General features: G+C 36.9%; 3 protein-coding genes across 5 annotated transcripts in view; 2 read left to right on the top strand and 1 right to left on the bottom strand.

Annotated features, from left to right (window-relative positions):
• CLTRN (collectrin, amino acid transport regulator) overlaps positions 1-20625 on the top strand; it is a 422295-nt gene that overhangs the window by 51348 nt on the left and 350322 nt on the right. The gene's annotated exons all lie outside the window — the stretch shown is intronic.
• Positions 1-20625, top strand: part of ACE2 (angiotensin converting enzyme 2) — a 361754-nt gene that overhangs the window by 21888 nt on the left and 319241 nt on the right. The window lies entirely within an intron of this gene.
• BMX (BMX non-receptor tyrosine kinase) overlaps positions 116-20625 on the bottom strand; it is a 30268-nt gene continuing 9758 nt past the window's right edge. For all 3 annotated transcript variants that reach the window (XM_065741340.1, XM_065741339.1, XM_065741341.1), the window contains 14 exons: positions 19847-19908; positions 14679-14857; positions 12649-12711; positions 11891-11950; positions 10871-10925; positions 9885-9964; positions 9132-9259; positions 8609-8683; positions 7897-8068; positions 6949-7165; positions 5277-5341; positions 4293-4411; positions 2178-2335; positions 116-1494 (listed from right to left, as the gene is read on the bottom strand). In XM_065741340.1, the coding sequence (XP_065597412.1) occupies positions 1420-1494; positions 2178-2335; positions 4293-4411; positions 5277-5341; positions 6949-7165; positions 7897-8068; positions 8609-8683; positions 9132-9259; positions 9885-9964; positions 10871-10925; positions 11891-11950; positions 12649-12711; positions 14679-14857; positions 19847-19908 (1508 nt within the window). In that variant the 3' untranslated portion in view covers positions 116-1419. The remainder of the gene's footprint in view (positions 1495-2177; positions 2336-4292; positions 4412-5276; positions 5342-6948; positions 7166-7896; positions 8069-8608; positions 8684-9131; positions 9260-9884; positions 9965-10870; positions 10926-11890; positions 11951-12648; positions 12712-14678; positions 14858-19846; positions 19909-20625) is intronic.

Genomic DNA, 20625 nt, shown 5'->3' with positions numbered 1-20625 from the left:
AAATACAGCATATTACAAATATGAATTGTACAACTACATAAATACTATTACTTACTATAGTAAATTCACCATATTTACAATATATTATAATTCACTATCTTTTGCACTATAGCAATAATATTATTACACATAAGTATTTCACAGACATCATAGCAGCATAAAATGTACTGAATTGGAAGAGATGCAAAAGGGTCATGAAATGCTGACATAATTTTATATAACAGTTTGGGGAGTTTATATTTTTTAATGTATGTGTGTGTGTATAGGCATGTGCTCATGTATATAAACATATACAGAAGTAAGAGAAACCAGCCCTGGAGCTGGGCAGAAAATAAGAACTCCACTTCATGGAAGAGTTTCTAAGCATTCATTTCAAAGGAGAGAAGCTTTTCAGAAACTTCTTTATTTCACAATCTCTTCATATTTTGTATATATTAGGTGAGCATTTTACAAATGTCAGTATGCAACTTCAGATTCTCTGTTACAGTGATGAAACTTCAGATGTATTTGGTATTTCTAGATGGAATGACGTTGCCCTTCATTAGTATAACTCTATGAATGTTTGAAAGTTGGGTGTTTTTATTTAACAATTCAGTATTAATATCAGGAGAGAATTTTCTGCTGCTCAGTAGTAAAATATTTGACTAAGCAATTATAGTGTTTTAATTTTTTTCAAATTTTTACTTTTCAAGTTTTATATAGATCACCAAAATGTACCATTTATTATTGCCATGACCTCATAAAAAATGAAAGAAAAAAAAAAAGTATGGAAAGAATCAATAAGTCCCTAAGGAACTTCCTATATGTAGCAGAGTTGCAAATATTTTAGTTAGGCAGCTTAGAATAAATTCAAAATCAGACATACACCCTGAGGGCCAAAATTAAAATCAATACTGCTAGTAAACAAACTGATGTAATATTTTACCAATAGCAATTTCTACGTAATTGAAAGTGAAATGATAACTACTTATGTTGTTACTTGCAGCAGTTCTACATTTGACCTCAGGCATCAGCTTCAGGGAATTACAAAGGAAAACTGCATTCAGATGAGATGTGATAATCAGAAAGCCTAACAAGCATGTATTTCCTCATTTACATTTCCAGCTGAAGCCAAACATTGACAGCTTGGAAACATGGAAGGAGTGTATACAGTTGCTATACATCTCAGTGTCTGAGAAGTCCAAGGCTGACAGAATGAATTACACACTTTCACAGCATCTTTTAAGATACAGTCACCTGCAGAGTATCATAAAGTCTTTCTTCATATACTTTTTGGTCAAATCCCTAATTAAATTAGAAGACTAATATGCAGTATAACAGAGGTGGCTCATGTCAGGAAGAGTTCAGGTTTAACACTCTTACAGAAGACAGGTGGTATGGAACCAGCATGCACAGTCATCTGTATGTGAATCTTCTTTTTCAAGGCCTGCTGTCTTCTCTCAGCACCTCAAAAAATGATAGGAGCTGATGAAAGGCAGGACGCTTTTCTGGCAGCTGAATGAAGCAAAGATGATGGATAAAGTTATTTAGTTTTAAATGCATGCAGAAATTCAGAGAGACAGTGGTGCTCATGGCACAAAAAAAATTAAATTTATTTTTTATATTTTTATTCTGTTGTGATAATTTTTTCTTCTTTCTTTGCATTAACATTTCTCTCAATTTTCTGACAATAATATTTAAAAAGACTATCGTCTCTGTCATTTCATGGTATCACCAACAATATGCCAAATGGTTCTTTGCTGCATGTGAAGAACAGACAATGGACTAAAATTTACTTGAGGAGAAACAATACATCAGAGTAATTCTTGGCACAGAAGACACATCTCTCAAGATAACATCAGCATAATCAGCATTTGACTCCTAGAAGACTCACAGATGTGAAAACCCACTCCATCATTCTAAGGGTGGTGTTATTTCATGCAACTTTAGCTATCTAAAAAGGAAGAGGTCTCCTCTAAGTTAAGATACTTGTACATGAATAGAAATAACACATATGCTGCGATGGTTAAAATATAAGGGAAAAATGGTTGTGGGGAAGTACAACTAGTCATCCTGTAACCATAGGAATTTAATTTTCAGAACTCAAATTTTAAACCAATAAATTAGTGAGAAGAATTTTACCCTGTGTATTACATTGACATTGAAAAGTATTTTAATGTACACACAGATACACATACCTCATGCCAGCAGTTGTACATTATCTGGTAGGTGATGTCTGAAACTAGTTGCGGTCTATAAAGTCTGTATCCTTGAGAAACTTTCTCAATCACCTGCATGTTATCATACAACTCATAGGGCTGCTTTCCCAAAGTGAACACCTCCCACATTAAGATACCTGCAGAAGTGTTCACAGCAATGGTAGGCAAGAAATGGAAGACAAGTAATGACAACCAAAAAATGTAAGAGAATCCTTCTTTCCCTTTTATGCAACTGATCAGACTCCATGGAGAGTAATGTTCAAAATACATACAAATATTCCCTTATATAAATGTGTATATGTACACAGGCAGATACAGCATTAGAGAAGGAAAAAGAAAATGATAGTTACAGTTACAGTTATACAGTTTTTATAGAATAAATATAACAACATTTTTAATGATCTTTTGAAGCAAGCAAGACATAAACTTCTTTGGTATCAGAAAGATTCCCAAATGCTTTGTGATCTCTACTACACATAAATATAAAAATTGGATTTTACTGAAGCAATAGAAACACTGGAAAATATAATAATCATTAATTCATGAAAGACTGCTTCACTAGAAACTACTTCTGTTGAAACTAAACATATGTGATAAAGTGAAATATTTATTTATTCACAATATAGAATCATTAAGGTTTGAAAAGACCAAGAAGATCACCTAGTGCAACCACCAACCCATCACACCATGCCCACTAACCACAACTCTCAGTGCCACAGCCACACTGTTCTAAAATTCCTCCAGGTATGGTGACTCCACCACCTCCCTGGGCAGCCTGTGCCACTTCCTCACCACTCTTTCTAAGAATAATTTTTTCCTAACATTCAAATTTGTTATTAATACTGTAATTATTTATTTTTCCAAAGGGTAATGTATTGGATCTTCAACTTCCCTCCAGCTTGAAGATTGGAGCTTTACAGTGTCACAGTGAGATTAGAGTAAAATGATACCCAAATCTCACCTTTCCCTCATGAGAGCACGAAACAGCCAAGACTGTTTGTCCTCCAACATCTGCTTTTGGCATGTGACTACTTTGGTTCAGTTCTTCAGCCCTTCAAAGACTCACTATTTTAAAGCAGTCAAACCAGGACTGGCAGATTTAGCTCTTCCCTTGCTTCCACTGTATCAGTGGATAATGGCAAAATGATGGGAAATAGTGTTCTCCATTGAAATTAATGCTGATATAGAAGTTAATGATAACAATGCTTGGAGTCAGGATTTCATCCATTAAAACAAAAAGAAAATTTATCACCAGAAAATCCATCTTTTGATGTAATTGCATATATTATAAAAACATTGCAAAGGTAACAATTGAGCTGTTTATCTGCCAGACATTAACAATTTTGGGAGACTAGTTGAAGTTAAAGATAAAAAAGAAGTATCGCATTTGGAAGCACTTTCATCTGTTTTATTCATCAATGTTCAACCTCAAGTACAATGGGTTGCCAAACTTTCATCAAATCGTCCGCTGCTAACAGCACTACTATTTGCTCCTACTGCAGGAGCAAATCCACGTAAGTGAATTTAAGCCCACTCACAAGTGGCTCCCCTTTCTTTGCTGCTTTTTTCAGACTTTCAGTAACACTGAACAGACTCCAGGGATTTTTAAATTGCTTGAAAACCACTGAAGTATAAGTTCAAATGTTTGAAATTCCTGCATAGAAAATGATCTTCAAATGCATTTTAATTTTTTCCAAGATGCAGTGTTCCAGGTTCTCTGGCACACCTGACTCATGCACAGAGTCCATTCTGACCACATAGACTAATAGAACAGCTCTTAGATTTGGGCAGCTCAGGTTTACGTTCCGCAGTCAAAGTCACTGTCTGATCTTCAGTGTCAACATTTAACATATTGAATACATGTAAAGCAACTGAGGAGTGGTCAACTTTCTGAGTGCCTAGATGAAAAAAGATTGGGCTAAAAATTCCAAAAATTCCTATTTTGATTCATAAAAATATTAAATGAGAGTATAAGCTGTAATTGCTTTTTACATTATCTCAACATGTGTCTAGTAATTTCATATACTAAGATTAAGAAATTCAAACATGGTAACATATACAGATATGTATGTATATGCATAATTCTATACATACCAAAGGCCCATACATCTGACTTGCTACTAAATTTGGTGTTAAGAAAAACTTCTGGTGCTGACCACTTCACTGGAAACTTGGTTCCAAGTGAACTTACATACAGATCACCCAGGACGTACCTAAAATGGAAGAAATGAATTTGGTTGTGCTGGTTGAAGGGAAATTTTGCCCAGGAAAATCCGACAGAATCCCAAACTGGTAGAAAGGTAAGTGGTAGAAACATTAGCTGTAAACAGTAGATCAGATAATTGCTATCAGTGTGTTAGAGAAATAATCACAGAATCATAGAACTATAGAATGGCTTGGATTGGAAGGAATCTCAAGATTATCTAGTTTCAACCCCTCTACTGTGGGGGTGTTCTGCTATGTCCCAATGCTTCCTGTTGCACTGTCACCTTGTGAAACACCTTATGTTCTTCAAGCTTTCTGAGCTGCAGTATGTGACCAGTGCCCATGGTTATAATATCAGGCACTGCTAAGATTTACTTTGCTCCATCAGCTTTGCAACTGCAAGGAGCCATAGACAGCTTTTAGGCATCCCTTATCCTCCTCATCTTCATCAGACTAAGCAGCCCCTGTCCCCTCAGTCTCCCCTTGGAGGACTTGAGGCTGCCCATTTTCTCCCACTGCCCTCCACTGAAGCTGCTGATGCAGGTGGTTAGCCCATGGATTAAGTGAATATGGTTAGCCCATGGATTAAGTGAATATGGTCTGGAAAAAAGCAAACTGAGATTTCCTTAACAAACATGAGTAGTGAAATCTCTCAGCTGCATCTAGCCTTTAAGCATTAACTTTCTGAGACAGAAGAGTGTCTTTATTCTAACCCTATAATGGTTTAGGGTCCATTAAGGGATAAGAGACGCAAAAAGCTGTAACACATTGTGGTTTAACTTTACTAATTGCCTGTTATTTGCTCATCAATACCAGTAAACCATAAATACACTAATATCATAGCTTCACAAGGCTCCCAATCCTTATACTTACCTTGTCATCCCAAAGTCAGATAGTTTCACAGTAAGGTTGCTGTCAACCAAACAGTTTCTTGCACCCTTTAGTAGAAAAATGAGGAAATAGATGAGTAGAAGAAGACTGAAGTGGAGGAAATGATATCACATCTTCCACATCTATCCACTAACATTTCAAAAACAGTGAAATTTTTGACTGAAGCAGCTGGAAATTCTAAGGCATTAGTAAGAAGTTCTCTCATTTTGCTATTGAAAAACATTCTTTATCATTACCTCAGCTTTACAAATGAGGACATTGGAGGATGAGCAAACCCACATTCAGCTAGAAAGACAGCAACAGATCTAAAAACTAAACTGTTTATCAAAGCGCATCCTGCTGCAGGGTCCTTTTTTGTAGTCTCCGAATTTATCAAGGCATCAAAAGCAAGAAGGAAAACATTGATTTGATTATCCACAATGCATTAAAAACAGCATGAAACAATAAAAATTGATATAAACACTCTGATTTATTAAAGTTTCAGTAAGAATACAGTTCTACAAATGATCACCAGAGAACACTTGTCTAAAGTTGTATTTTCTGCCTCTGCATGCTCATTAATTTTTTTGTGATACAGTTTGAATCTACAGCTAGAAATCAAGCTCAAATTTTATCTCTCTCTTCCCATGGTGTACAGACAGTTTTCAGAAATGGACTCTGTATTTGATACTTGAACACTGCTATCCATATTGTCTGTCATTCCTCATTCCTGAAGGAGAGTGTAAAAATTAGTGACATATGGATCGAACTACTTTGTTTGCAAATAGAAATGAATCTTTGAAGGCATCAACAAGGCAGCATATAAAATGGTACCTGAGGAGGTGGGATCCATGTTGGAAAATCCATATCAAGTCCATAACATAAATCATTAACAAATATTCCAATATATTTCTGTCTGGAGTTAGAAGGCAAAATACTGCTACTGGCTCTGAAATTTGTGTACGTTTACCTTTAACAGGTCCAAAAATAACTGCTTATTTCCCCAAAGACTCATGCTACTACTGTTTATAGATATGTTTTGCATAAAGTTTGGGTTCAGGACCATGAAATGACTGACCCTCACACTGAGAGCAACTTGAAATACATTCTTGAAAACAGTGCCTTATAAAAGCATTCAAAAGAGAAGGCAACTGCAGACTTTCAAGTTCTGTTCCTGCTTGCAATGCACAAGAATGAACTCCCATTTATCCTAACAGCATCCATACTTGTTAGAAGTTTCCAATTAGATAAATTAGGGATTTAGCCCTAAAAATAGTGCCCCACATCTTTAATGCTGCACCTCCTTCTCCTGGAGGACTAAGTCACCAGTTCAGATTGAATATTTTGGTTTACTGATGCTACAATTGTGCTGCAAAGTGCTGCATAAATCCCTGAGCCTACGGTCCATACATGCAGGCAACACAGTATGCAGTGCTGGGGCCCTGCTAGCCCACCCAGATCTGAAGCAGAGAGGTTAGCTTGTGGGCAGTGCTGTTTATATGTGGCTATAAAGCTCCTAACCCAGAGGTACTTTGTTCTGAGCCAGCCAGGTGTCTCTGCTCTGCAGACCATGACACTTTTTGGGTGAGTACCAGGAGAGCCAGAGCAGCTGTGACTGAACTTTAGGACAGAACTGCCTCTGCCTTTCCTGTTTCACTTCTGTGGGATAACTTACCAAGTCTCTATGTATGAGCTGACAGCTCTCCAGAAATGCCATAGCATCACAAACATCATAGCAGATTTCCAGAAGCTGAAGGGGCTGTAACTCCTTCCCATGTCTCTGTAGGTAGCTGAGCAAACTGCCATTTGGCATATATTCCATCACTAGATAGATGGGATGCAATTTTGAACATACTCCATACAGTCTAACAAGTTTGGGATGATTAAGTTTCCTGAAATAAAAGCAAATAAAACAGTAAGAGAATGAATATATGTGATCGAGCATTTCTGTAAGTTTATTTCTTCAAATATTAATGCAGCATTCTTTGAGAAATTCTTGAAAATGAATCTAGTATTATCTTAGACCTCAAAGTATTCAGTTTCAAAAGGCACTGAGACTCCTTCTGCTCATTACTGTGAATCTCAGTATTGATGACAACCAAAAGAAGTATTGATAAAGTGTCAAGTTCATAGTCTGAAAAAAATGTAAAATAACATTTAGTAGAGAAAATGTGCAGCCTTATTGGTGGAAGAAAATGTAACTGAGCGGGAAGGGTGGTCTCTATAAATTTTCTGCTAAAACCATGAAGCAACATTTTCAGATTCAGAATGGTGTTCATATCAGCTAGTTGCCAGGAAGGTAGTGCATGCCTTCAAGACATGAGATAATAGAAATGTTCTTGAATTCATGTGCTTAATATCATTTCATGGAATTTCACTGGAGATTCTAACATGATTATCTCTTTGGACTCAGAGATTAATGCTTCAATCAAAAGTATCTTTATATTGTTGATATTTCCCAGTTGTATTTCCCACCTGCAGGATGGCAAGAACGGCCTTCTAATCATTTATCAACATTATTTAACGCTGTTTTTAAGAGGAAATTCTTTTTCCAGTGTCTGCTTTGCATTACTGATTAAGGTTTGGAGAAATCATTGTTTCCAAATACGTAAGCAAAGCTTACATCATGGTCTCAGCTTCTTCTATGAATTCATCTTCTGACATGACTCCCTCTTTAATCATCTTTACAGCCACATCATATTGTCCCTTCCACTTTCCCAGATGCACTGTTCCAAACTGACCACTTCCCAGCTCTCTCAACGGGACAATTTCTTCTCGCTTCAGCTCCCAGATTCCTAGCATGACAAAGAAATTCCCTTAAGCAAAAAAATAACAAATGTAAGCTCCATGTCTGTCATGTGCAATGCTGTTGTTTTCTCTGAAGGGCTACAAAATCCTGCTGCACTGATGTAACATACCTATCTCTAATCCCAGCTTCATGTCTGAAGAACACTAAACTTCCTATGAGTATTGTTAGCTTCTGCTTAGGTTTAATCTGTACAAGCAGTTTTGAGAATGTTTTATGCATCAAATTATAAATATCCCTGCAGGAGATTGGAAAACAAGTATGACTGTGCCAGTTAATAGTGCAGAGGGAAAAAAATGGGAAAGGAAACTCACATGATGTTTCATGTTCAATATAACATTTGACATAGAGTGTCTTAAAAAGACATAACATGGAAGTTGGCAATGGAATGTTGGCAAAGTAAAATAGCCTCAAAATGATAAGCTCAAAGATTCTGCAACTTTCCAAAAGCTGGAAAGAAGTAAATAATGATTTTCTGGTCTTGTTTTTATTCGTGGCCAAGACTGACACTATAAAATTATTTTCCTACCATTTCCCAATGAAGCTGTCGCTGGGACTTTATTTATTTGTGTAGAAACCACATGCTGGAGTCTTGTCACGATACCTACAAATGAAACCCATTAAAGGTCTCAATATAAAAATAAGTACTCTGAATCAAATAACATACAGGGAATGAATGCATAAACACAAACACACACACCATATTACAACCACCCAGGTAAAGACAACAATTTTTAGCAGCTTCATCACTTCACAAGACCAAGTATTTTCTGTGCTTAAGGGTTTTCTGAACATTTTTTTAACAATTTTTTCTTTGCAATACCTCCAGCAGTGGCACTGCAGGAAGAGGCAGTAAAATATCAAGAAGTACCGTACAGCAAAGCAAAGCAACTATTTTGATTGTGAATACAGTAGATCAAGTTCCACCTAAATTCTCACAAAAGATGCCACAAAATTTAGAACATTCAGCATTGGAAGTTGTTTGTGTCAACTCTGAGTAGTGAGGAAGACTACATCAGAGCCAATCAAGTAGAAAGAACACATAGGATTACCTGCTGAATTGTGCTGGTGGTAGTGTATAAGTTTGGGAATGGATTCAAAACAGTGATTTTCAGTGAGGTAATACTTATTCTCAAGGTTTTTTTGCACATGGTAATGTTTGACTGTTCCTTTTTCACTTCTGAAAAACACAACAAAATACTGTGTGTGTTAAAGCCTTGCAAAGTACCTTCCAGCCCATGCATTAATAGATAAGTTAGCTGAGGGACAAGTTACAGCACTCCAACCAATCAAATAACTAAATATATAGCAGATCTGATCAGGGAGACTGTTACATTTTCCTCAGTCAGATTTATTCACACTGTACACCAGTTGACTATTTAGAACAGACTGAAGCACATTACAGAGTTTTGATTTATACTCCAATGTAGCCTATATTTGTCTCCCAACATTTACATCCAGAGCCAATAGCTTTCATGTACTACCCTTGCAATGGCTCTACATCTAACTCTGAGCACCTATGAATAAAAGGAACACAGTTAAATCTAGCTCTAGTCTGCTCCAGAAATCAACATTTCCACATTTTCTTCTGCTTTTTAACTTCTACCAAATCCTTCTCTTCCTTTCCCCTCCCTTCCAAAAGCCAGTTCAAATAACCAGTATGACCTGAAAGTGTCCGAGGTTCACCTTCAACACAATGCAGAGATTTTGCTGGAGATGAGTCACACCAAGTATAATTTCCATTGCACGCTCATAGAAAGGATACTTGGATACTCACTTGGATACTTGGATTCTTGGATACTCACTCATTAAATGTGCTGAGTACAGACACAGTATAAATTCCTGCCTGGCTAGATTTCCGCACCATAAAAGCTCCTTCTTTCCCCTAAAAATAAGTAAGTAAGTAAGTAAATAAATAAATAAATAATAAAAAGAAAAATATAATAAAATTAGGAAAATCTACGAGGCTGGGATTCGCTCCAGTGGGCTTTAGACTTTTACACTGGAATGTCCACAGATAAGAGGAGATATGACTCATCTGTCCTTTAAGAATACCTTAAGACAAGACAAACTATGCCTCAGAAATATTGATTTCTCTTCTTAAAAAGGGGGGCTAGATAACTGCTTGTGGTATTCCAATGTAGATGTTTAAAATTGGGTGAGTTGTACCCCAGCCCAGCCATGAAACAAGTAGTATGTCATTTTGATTTGATGCTAGCACAGGTTTTCTGCAGGGTAGATAGCAGATAAAGATTCTCCTCCCTCCTGTCCCTTCCAGATACATTATGTGTTATGTGACCAGACACTACCCCACACCTCCCATTTGAATAAGCACCTTCTCTGCCATACTCAGTAGCTTCGTGTAATACATTAATTTGATGTCATTTTCTCTTGCCAGAGTATTTCTGAATGGTGTAATAACTAAAAAGATTTTCTCTGCATATTAATATATTTGGAATATATATATATATATGTATTTTATGATATTCCAATCCAAACTTTCACTACTTACTTTTACTTCTGTTAACAGCTTACTACACTGGGTTAGATATTCTGTATTTCGGAATTCAATTTTGAAGTGTATAATCTGCTTATCTGTGCAAGAGCAACAATGCATTCAGATATTTTTGGAGATCCGTTTATCAATACTAAGGGAGTACAAGAGTTTCTAGCACTGAGTTATGCAACAGCTATTTGAAGAGCATCAGCATCCTCTAGCTACACAGTGTAGCAAAGACACAGAAACTTTTCTACAGTTGTTAGTACACAAGCAGTAACAGTTACGTTGTACCTTCTGATGGAGCAGCTGCTCAGAATGGGCGCGGGAGATACTAGCAGCATACCAACTGCAAAAGAAGCATTAGGCACATTACTGATAGGCTGATTTCTGGGTGAGGCACAGCAAACTCATGAAAAATGCCATACATGGTAAATATTTTCAAAAATGCTTTTAAAAACTAAAGTTGAGACTTGAACTGCATGTTTAATTTTAGGCCATGATAAAACAGAAACCACTAATTCCTATCAGCTTCCAATAGACTTCTATAACTTGAGATATCTGGGCCCATACTCTGATTCTAGCTTTTTACAGTAAATCCTTACAGGAGGATCCTGCAGTCCTAATGCTCTGTCAGTAGGTCTATCAGAAGTAGTTTGATTTGTCCTGAACCTGGACAGGTTGATCTCCCTAACAGCTGTGAGTTACATAATTTCTCCTCTAATCTTCTGTTTTTCACAATATGTGAGCAAAGTGAGAGATCCCCCCTGGAGGAAACAAGCCAAACATGCTATGTCAGATCATTCTGGGGAACTCATTTAAAGCCTTTTTAACAAAAATTCATTTTATGAAGGATCCTTTTATTAGTGTAAGAGACTGATTTGTCTAAACACTTGGGGTTTTTGTTTGGTTTTTTTTTTGTTGTTGTTGTTTTTTGTTTTTTTTGTTTGTTTGGTTTTTTTCCTGTCCAAAACCAAATACATTCCTGTTGTCAGAAGCCTGTGAGAAGTGATACTACTGATGACCTCAAAGCTGATGACTCAATGAGGTGGTGGATGCCCTGTCCTTGGAGACATCCAAGGTCAGGATGGAGAGGGCTCTGAGAACCCTGATCTGGCTGTAGGTGTCCCTGTTCATTGCAGGGGAGTTGGACTAGGTGACCTTTAATGATTCTATGATTTTATAAATTTAATTATCACTATGTATATAACGTAAGTACATGGAATGACATTGTTCTCTGTACATATAGAATGGAAATACATTCTCTGCCTAAGAATCTTCCTGTTCTCATGAAGATATATCCTACATACTCACTCATGCTGAGCCATGATCTGTTCTTCTGCTGATGTGTGCTCATTGACACTTGAGTTTTCCCTACAAAGACAAAACAATGTACTGAAATGATAGAAAACCAATCAAGAAAATTGTTTTTCTCAGGTGAAACGTCACACTGTGTATATTTTTGAGTAACTGTTTCTATTGTGCCATGTTCCAAGGTGAATATTTAAAAAATTGAAACATATTTAATTCTCCAGATTTTTTTCAGACTTTCTAAACACTTACAGAACCTTTCTCCATCACTGAACAATATGTTGGAAAGACAAATATGCTCTGTGCATGCTGTAGCAAGCAATGAAACTACACATGCCTTTACGGAGTTTACAAAGAGATTGCATCTACCACTTCAAAATTTACACAGAAGATTTCCAAAACTGTACATCTTATCTTGTACTGGAATGTTTGCATACATATAAATGCATGAGCATGCTAGCAAGGCTGACATTTTAACACTGAAATGAGAGTACAAAGACTGAAATCCCAGCATATTGAACACAGTGGCAAAACCCTATTGATTTAAATTAAAACAGGTGATGGGGGAAAAACTTATGTTTTTTGCATTAACATATGAGTCAGGAAGACAAATTGCATTTGATTCTACACCTTGTTGTAAATTATATGCTTAGTACTCAGAAGGTTATTTAAGAAGATAAACATTCCAAAAATATTGCCTGATTTTTTTCTAGAGTCGTGAGGAGAACATTTAAGCAATGGATGGATGCATACTGATTCACCTTGGCTCATCATCATTCAGGAATAACTTTCTCAAATAAGTGCTTGGTACAAAACCTTCATTCCTGCAAAATAAACAGTTCACAGTTCAGCTACCATATATGATTGCATCTTAAAATTGGTCACTTTAAATAGGAAAATGGATTAGCCAGACACATTTTAGAATGCCACTAACAGAAATGCTCATGGTTAAAGCATTTCTGCTTTTTTACGTGACATGGAGAAAATTCAGAGGTAATTTGTTTTAGAAGACTATATTACAATGAATTACGCTTCTCACTAGTCACTGAAATGGCTTCTTTTTCAGTGACTGGCATCATCATATGGAAGATTGGAGCAGCTGTTCAACGATATCATTACATGCCGTCTCCATTGGTGTGATGAAGTATGCCAGTGATTAACAGATGCCAGCAGAGTATCTGAAGCCAGATACAGAAAGTCAGCAGGTAGGCTCAGCACTCTTCCTTAAACAGTGCCAGATGCAGTTGAGAAGCTCAGCTAAGTGAGTATGAGCAGCTGAGCTAGCACATGAATCAGCAGGCAGCATGGCATGTTGGACTAAGTTATGGGGATCCATAGTCACCTGTAGCGGTAAGGGGGTGGGCTGTATGCTGTGCCCACCAGAAAGATAAACAAGGGGAGTAAGAGGTATGTTTGAATATGAATGGAGACAGAAAGGAAGGGTTTCTTCACCACAGATCTCAGTAGAGCGAGAAGAAATTGCATGCAAGAGAATGAATGAAATCTGAAACAGGCCAGCTGTTTGTTCCTACTACACTGAAAACACCAAGATCTTTGAATTTTCCAAGCAGAACTTTGAGGTTTTGTTGTGCTGTATGTGGAGTTTGTCCTTGCAGAATCAATGCTGCAAAAGCCTCAGTTTCACAAGCCAAAGAAAAGAACTATAAATGCCCCCCTTTCTTTTGGTTTCTTTTTGCTCCTTCACCCAGAGCCCTCTGCTCAGGCTCCATTAGCAGAGCTGCCTATATCATACATTTCTGCATAGCTATCAACTTTCCAGTGATGACATTTAGCAGTGAATCTTAGCTTACTGATTTATTATTGTCTTTGCATTTCTGGGGTTGTATGCTGCTTTCTTAATCCAAACAGTATGCCAATCCTGTCAGTTATAAAACACAGACACTTTAACTTCGTGTTGATTTATTTATTTGCTTACTTGCAGATGTAAACTTAATCAATGAATTATGAGTGGATCAAGTAATTCCATTCTGTTCCAAAACAGTTTGGATATCTCCTTGCTTAAAAATTCTTCCCTTCCACATTTCTGTCATGTACATGAAATCAAACTCAAAGAGTATCCATCATGAGAAAGACAAAAAGTCATATCTCTTCCAGGCAGCTCCTGTTTGTTGCATTCTCTTTGTCTCCAGCATGCTCTGAAAGCTGTTTCTTATTTAATGACTTGGGAAGCAATTTTCTTTTCTGCTCCAGCTGGATGTTAATGAAAAATGTTGTATTTAAAGTAGTCAGAGGGGATTCTTCCAGTTGTGAACCTCAAAGAGAATAATTTAATGCTTCTGTTCTATGCTGGATGTAACTGTTTCAGCAGTTCTCATTGGTCTCCTGTGCTGTCACTGCTATTGGAATAGCAACGGTGTTGGTCTAAAGATGATTTGTGCATATGTGAGAGGCAAAGTCTGTAAGAAGAGATGTTATCTTTTTATTCCCTGAAACTAAACAGTTGGAAATAGATAACCAGCTTCAGAGTGCACAAGCTCTTCTTCAGGAACATGTCAAAATTAAAGCCACTGGATACTATTTTAGCTGGTGCACAGGCAATGACTATAGTAAATCTCACCCACACTGGCAGCCAAGGATGATAACGAAAATGGAGTTGTACAGAACACAATGAGGATTCTTCCTAAAGGTTTAAAAGCTACTAATATAGTTCCAAGCTAAGACTAGCTCTAGACCTGTAAGGTATCAGGACTGCCTGCAGTGCTGTCTATGAGGATGAGATATGTGGAAGATCGTGATCATGGAAAAAAGATGTGGTGCAGCACATACTTACCCTTCCAAATCTCTTACTTTCCACCAGGCAAAATCTTCCTCTTGCAATACATGGTATTTATTGCTTTTGACAAGATGGATAGATGAATTTGCTGAGGGTTGATAGTTGCATTGGGCCACAGCCATATTTAGAATTCCCTTGTTTGATGACACAACCTGAGGCAGGCTTCTACGTCTCAGCTTTTGAAGACAGAAGAAATAAAATGTCGAAGAGATACAATGCAGAGTACAGTAAGAAAAGATAAGCAACATACATGATCACATATATCTTCAAAACAGATAATGATATTAAGCAAATTAATCAAAGCTAAGAAGATGGGCACAGGCAAACACCATTTTTTCTCATTCATGTAGAAGTAGAACATTCCAGAAAAATCCATATTTGTGAGACAGGTAAAAACAGAGCCAAGTTCCATCATAATGACACCAGAAGCATTACACAGCAGGCTGACACAACTGTAATAGGAAGCTCTCATTAACAAGATGACATAATAGACTGCACTCATATCAAAAGCCTAACATCATCTGAATCTGATACAGTTTACGGAGCAATTGTAATTCATATGCATTAGACACCATGTGAGCAAATAGTTATATACTCTATAAACAAGTGCAATTATTTACTGTTGTACCAGAAAACTCCATCACATCATCACAGTACTGTAACTTATATATATATATATGTATGACATATATATACATCTTATATAAGTTTTATATATATATATATATACACACACATATGTTTATATATATATATAATATGTATATTTATTATTTTTATATCAATAGTAATAATTACTGTAAAGCACAAGAGACATTCATCAGTCATTACCAGTAATCACTGAAAGGAAAAGCTACATGATTCCAAATTGTCCCCTTTCCCTACCATCTTTTATTGACCAACTTATATGTCTCTTTGCTAAGTCTATTAGATATTAGAAAGCCTACTTGGTGATGAACTTCCTCTATGCAGATTTAAACAAGTATACGTATGTAACTATAGAATTCATCTTTGACCCTTGTCTTCAGGTGAAATGTGAAACTACAGAAGTTTCTACCTACCACCATTATTTGTTTAGGAGGTCTACGCAAATAACTTGGATGGGAAGCATGACATTAAATTTAGATTACAAGAATCTAACCATAGGCAAAAAGACATCTAAAATTTAGGCACTGAAATGTGTTTAGAAATTGGAGAAATCTCATAACTGAGAAAATTGAGGCATCCCAATTCTGTAAGAGCAGGGGAAACTACATGTGAAACACTGACAGAAAAAGATGGCAGGAAATAACAGATTTGAGATAAGAGGCTCCAAGTGCCAACTATTTATCTTATGCAATCATTTTATAATTGAAAAGCACTGTAATGCAATACCAGGTAGAAATGCCAAGTGTTCTGAAGCAGGCTGTGATTCCTTTAAGTCAAATCCTAGCAACCATGACACTGTTTGCTTGTTTCATCTTTATTGATATTTCTTTACTTAATTTAAGCAAGGAGAAATCAAGAAGCCAATTAATTGACTCCAAGGAGCCGAAAGATACACAGGATCTTTTCCAGTAAACACACTGAGTCTCAATCTGATCTCACTAAGTTCCTATGATGATGCTCTTTTGTAAAGAACAGAATCCTCATTTGCCTAGACTTAGACTTGCTATTCATCAAGCATTACTGCTTGAGCACAGGAAGACTAGTTCCTGTTGGCCATGTCTGACTTCAGTGGAAGGGAACATTTAGCTTGAAGGCCTTTGTTAAGCATGATCCAAGCCTTAGGTTTTCTATTTGTTTTGTGGATGACAGAAAGAGTGGCCGACAGCTATCAGAAAGATGAAGAAAATTATAATGCAGAGATTTAGCTGCATTTTTATAAAAGCATCTAGGAATATTAGAGCAAATAAATATCTCGTAAATGTATTTATGGACTGATCTGCATTGAAATCTGGCTTTGGTATTTTTTTTTTAGATTAAATTGTTCATTCTTAATTTCCCATTTTGCTTATGGAATGGTCATGCTTTGAGGGAGCTTTCATCTTCTAGTGCAAACAGAAGAAAGTGCAAAGAATTGGCCAAAGTAAATGTCAGAAATAACTATGATCAAAGAAAGGCATTTTGTTTTGCCCAAACTGCCAGGGGAAATATCCAACCAAAGATGAGCACATCAGATTTGCTATCTCCTTGGTTTTTACTGATGGATTTGTACTTGTCTTTCGCAACATTTCTGGATAGATTTCTGTACAACCTGGAACAGATTAATATTTTCCTTTGTGTCCTTACGTATTACTTTCCATATTCAGCACTCGTTGAAAGCCCTAAAGCCTTTACTTTCCTAATAGTAATCGAACACACCTTGTTAATTCCCTTATGCTAGCAATGGTATTATTGTGATTTCCATATTGATGGCTTTATCACCACCATCTAGAGAGAGCTTTAGGTGACAAGCTGAGATTCAGGTGTGATGGGCAAATGAGGGATGCCTACTAGCAGCAAAAACATGCTCCCATGGTACAATTGGAGGTATGTACTTCTTCATTTACTCTTCCAAAAAACTCATCCAAAAAATTATCACGAGGAGATATGCATGTGCACACAGTAGACTTCTACCTGACCTACAGAAAATATTTGACACTGCAAAGACAGTGCCTGCCAGACACCAGCAGAGATGAAAGTGCTTCTAAGACAGGGAGCTCCTGCTTATCAAAGCACAGAGGAAATGCCCACTGTTTCTTCTGAAGGCATGGTTGTCAATTGTATTCTCTGTAATAGCATCACCCTTTAGGAGCCAGCTCTTCTTTGGCAATGGTGTAATGCTCAACTGATGAAAGGGACAGAGACATCAAAGGTGCAAGCTGTGAAGAGAAAAACTAGTACCTCTGGTCAGTTGAAGAAAGAGGAAAGGAATAAGACTTGCAGGGTCTGGAAAGGTGAAGGATATGAAATGGGAGGCAGATGGAAGGAAGATTGGCAGCTCAGTTGTACCTTTGATGACTAGTTTGAGTAGATGAAACAACAAAGTAGAATGTGCTGAAAGCTTATAGAAGTAGCTCTGGAGCTAAATATAGTCTGCTGACTGCTCCTCACCATGAAAACTCAGTATTAGCCTTCTAAACCTGATCAGTATGATACAGCCTGGATAAATGAAGTCAAGTTGTTCTAACCAGATGTGGTACTTATTATATCTGCATTTACTGAAACTGTTTTAGAAGTATCAACCTTAATACTGTCACCTTCCTGCATTTTAAATTTCCCTTCCAAAATAACATCTCTGAAATCAATCAGATAATGAAAATAAATCATAAAGGCCTAGCAGAAACCAGTCTGTTCAGCAGAACATTTGCATGACTGATCTCTCCAGATAGACAAAGCATCTCTTGATGGAAGCCATGCAAAGCAGACCGCAGAATTCAAAACAAGTTATGCTGCTGCATATTCACAATGCCATTACTTTCAAATATCATTAACAGAAAAAACATGTTAAAAGCTTCTTTGATCATAGGCTTTTTCAAGGCTTAATTATTATTTTTGGAGCTCCATTTTATTGCTCATGGTTTTGTCTTCTGCTCCTTTATACTCTATGCAGTTCTTAAAGCCCTAGTTGTTATGTTAATTGTATACATAAGAATTCAAGCTTTTCTTCTTTTATTATTTTTTTTATTTTTTTAAGTTTCTTTCTGATCAACAAAAAGAAGCAAGGAAATGGGCCCATAGTGTACCCTAAAGATACAAACCACAAACCAGTAGAAAAATGAAAATAGGGCAGGAGATATGAGGATTTTTAAATCTCATGATTTTAATCTAGTTTACTTTTGGAGGAGGTTGGACTAGTGATCTGAGAACACACAGACCATTCTTCTAGTCCTTTATCTAATTAGATTAAAATGTCATAACTCAAACAACATTATTCTATTTCCTTGGCATCTCTACCTTCACCTCACAGAACTTAGTAACTAGACTGAGCAGTGAAATTAAGGTCAAAGATAGTAGTATTACCTTTACATTTGTATAAGAGGAGAAACATAGGTTGCTCTGAAAGTAATACCTCCTATTTATTTTCATGAAATCTACAACAGATACAAAGAACACAATAACATTATTTGATAGTGATACTTCCATGTCAGATACCATTTTGTCATGCTGCCCCTCTGCTGCCATTTGTCACAGTATATTGGTAAGAAGGTGCAGCCTCTACTGCCATACAGCCAACAACTGTCTCTGACATGAGTCAACATAACAAAACAGGAAGCATTACTTTCAGAGCAGCACTCACAGAAGAGGAAATAAACATAGAAACAGATCTTCCAGTCTTTGCTTTATTCTTATCCCTTCCAGCTTTTTACTTTTTTATCCAGCATCTTGGTAAACTGTGGCATTCTGTATGTCATGTTTGTCCTTTGAGTCTGTTTGCTTAGTTTTGGCAGATGGACATTAAGGCACACACTTCTGGGATACTGTCTGGTATAAAGTCAAGACATAGGCAGGAGTACGTATATATCTCAGAAGAACTTCCCAATTCATTAACTTAGAGTGTGTTTTCTGTCAAGTAGAGCTAAACAGATATTCCTAAAGAGGCATCTGTACTACTGACCCAGCCTGCTGGAGCAGTATAACTTGGGAGTTGCCTGAAGTAAGCGCAGTTCATCCACCATTTCTCAACTAAACAAAGTTATAGAATCATAGAATCATTACGGTTGGAGTCCAACCATCAACCCATCACCATAATGCCCACAAAACCTCAATATGTTCATCCACAACTTCAGTTACTATGTTTTCTCTGAATACTATGAGCACCATTTTCACTGGGAAGTGTGCTAGAGTGGAGTTTGGGACATCTGTAAGAATAGGGACTTCCTATGCTCTAGAGAACTAATTTTGATGTCATTCACTAAAAGATGTCACTAAAAAGGCTGTAGTGTCTACTACCACCAGCTTGTTAAGTGAACTGGGAGTAGCTGAGGCTTCCTGAGTTTGCCATTTTCAGCACACTGAAGACCAAGTTATGTCCTTTCTCTTGACATTCTGCTGGACACCAGGTTGTGGTACCTTGACCATACATTAGAGATTGAGATAAACTTTCAGTGACAACCTGCAATTCTCTCATTTATAGCATTCCTGATCATCAGTACATTGAGTCCTTCTCTACAGGTCCTTCTCTACTCAGAAGTTCAACCTACCAGTGTTTGAGGGACTGGAGGCAGTGGTTTCACAGACCAGGTTGTGCAACACAGAGTTACATCTGGAAGATAAGGATTAAAAAAAACGCCATGAACTTCAGTAAGAATTTATCTCTTGATGCTTTCTCACTTGCAGAGCTATGCAGTGGCAGCAACAGCACTGACATTTATTTTCCCTGTGATATAGAACTGTTTTAATTCTGTAATTTCCAACTTTCTCATATTCATCTTAATATATTTTAGAAGTCCATAAACCATTGTTCTCATCTATTTCTGAAATAGGCACTTGTAGTCTATGAAGTGGAGATTAAGAATACTGCTTTCAATTACCCAGTAGCCAGAAGATTCTGGTTGTCTGGAGTTTCCCCTACAGAGGCAGTCTCTTCTTATGCTCTGCATGTCTCCACCAACAGCTTCAGGAACTCATTTAGGAACAAATAGTAGACACAGCACAATATCTTGCACGCATTATTATCTCTGGCAGAAATGAAGCATTCAATGTACCAAAATATTCCTTGAAACTTCTCTAGGATAAGTCATCCACGGCTGACAATGAGGTATTTCCTTGTCCTTACAACTGACAGGGGGATTCACAGTCTTATTGGCTCATGTAACAAATGGTTTAGAAGCTACATGAAGCTTTTTAAATTACTGTTACAAAACAGCTGACAGCTCTTTACATTAGTCAATGTTCCATAATCATGAAAACTGTATTAAGAGCAGATAAGCCTATGTCATTAATTTCAATTTTCAAAAGCAAATACTTCAGTGTTACTGGG

Source organism: Cyrtonyx montezumae, unplaced genomic scaffold (assembly GCF_038088225.1).
Source record: "Cyrtonyx montezumae isolate F1298 unplaced genomic scaffold, pur_monq_1.0 scaffold_3, whole genome shotgun sequence".
NCBI classification, from domain to species: domain Eukaryota; kingdom Metazoa; phylum Chordata; class Aves; order Galliformes; family Odontophoridae; genus Cyrtonyx; species Cyrtonyx montezumae.
The sequence above is the reverse complement of the archived record's forward strand: the minus strand, read 5'-3'. Positions and strand labels throughout refer to the sequence as shown.